Source organism: Bison bison, unplaced genomic scaffold (genome assembly GCF_000754665.1).
Source record: "Bison bison bison isolate TAMUID 2011002044 unplaced genomic scaffold, Bison_UMD1.0 scf7180017864309, whole genome shotgun sequence".
Taxonomy (NCBI): Eukaryota; Metazoa; Chordata; class Mammalia; order Artiodactyla; family Bovidae; genus Bison; species Bison bison.
In genome coordinates, this window is record NW_011494881.1 from 4,083,028 (window position 1) to 4,083,913 (window position 886).

Sequence of the window (886 nt, forward strand, 5' to 3'; positions counted from 1 at the left end):
CCCCCCGCCAGCGGCCACGACCCACCTCTGCCCATGGGGCCCTCCATGTGCACCCCTTCGCCCCGGGACTGAAACTGGCTCGCCCGGGCGACGGGAAACACCAAGAAGGACAGACAGTGCTGAACCCACTCCGGACTGCAGATACTTGAAGGGAAAGACGGGGCAGAAAAGATAGCCGGCCAGATTTCCCTAACTTTCCTGGACTTGGAACGTTCTTCGAAGCAACTTTTTTTTTTTTTCACCTGGGTGTACCCCCCGATTACTGCTGGTTTTTTGTTTTTTTGTGGTTTTTTTGCTCCCCCCGTTCCCCCTCCAGCTGCTATTTTTTCCATCCTCTTTGCTGAGAGCAAAGGAAAGGGACATTTTTCCAGCGACACAAGCCTTTTCCCTACTGCCCCGGAGCTTGAGATCGCGCTTTGGGGCAGCGGCTCTCGCCTTTATTTATTCTATTTATTTATTTATTGGTTCTCAAGACGCGAGGGGATGGTAGCGGAGCGCTCCCGCAAAGCGACAGCCGCCGGTGCCCGCGGCCCTGCGGAGCTGGACGCACCCGGGACAGTGGCGCTGGCGGTGGCGCCGGCGGAGCGCTGCGCGCGGCTGCCGAGCCCGGGGTCGTGCGGGCTGCTGGCGCTGGCCCTCTGCTCGCTGGCGCTCAGCCTGCTCGCCCACTTTCGGACGGTCGAGCTGCAGGCCCGGGTGCTGCGCCTGGAAGCGGAGCGTGGGGAGCAGCAAATGGAGCCGGCTATTTTGGGACGAGTCAACCAACTGCTGGATGAGGTCTGTGCTCTTTGTTGCTGCCTTTTATTCCTTCCCCAAGGCGCCCCCTCGCGCAGCCTCCAAACTTTGGACCAGCCAGTGCCCGTGAGGCCAGGGCGCACCGCGCGGC

At 61.2% G+C, this 886-nt stretch overlaps 1 protein-coding gene across 1 annotated transcript in view; it reads left to right on the top strand.

Annotated features, from left to right (window-relative positions):
- Positions 1–478: 478 nt before the first annotated feature.
- COL13A1 (collagen, type XIII, alpha 1) overlaps positions 479–886 on the top strand; it is a 153,570-nt gene continuing 153,162 nt past the window's right edge. The window contains exon 1 of the mRNA XM_010852216.1: positions 479–777. Coding sequence (XP_010850518.1) covers positions 484–777 — 294 coding nt within the window. The 5' untranslated portion in view covers positions 479–483. The remainder of the gene's footprint in view (positions 778–886) is intronic.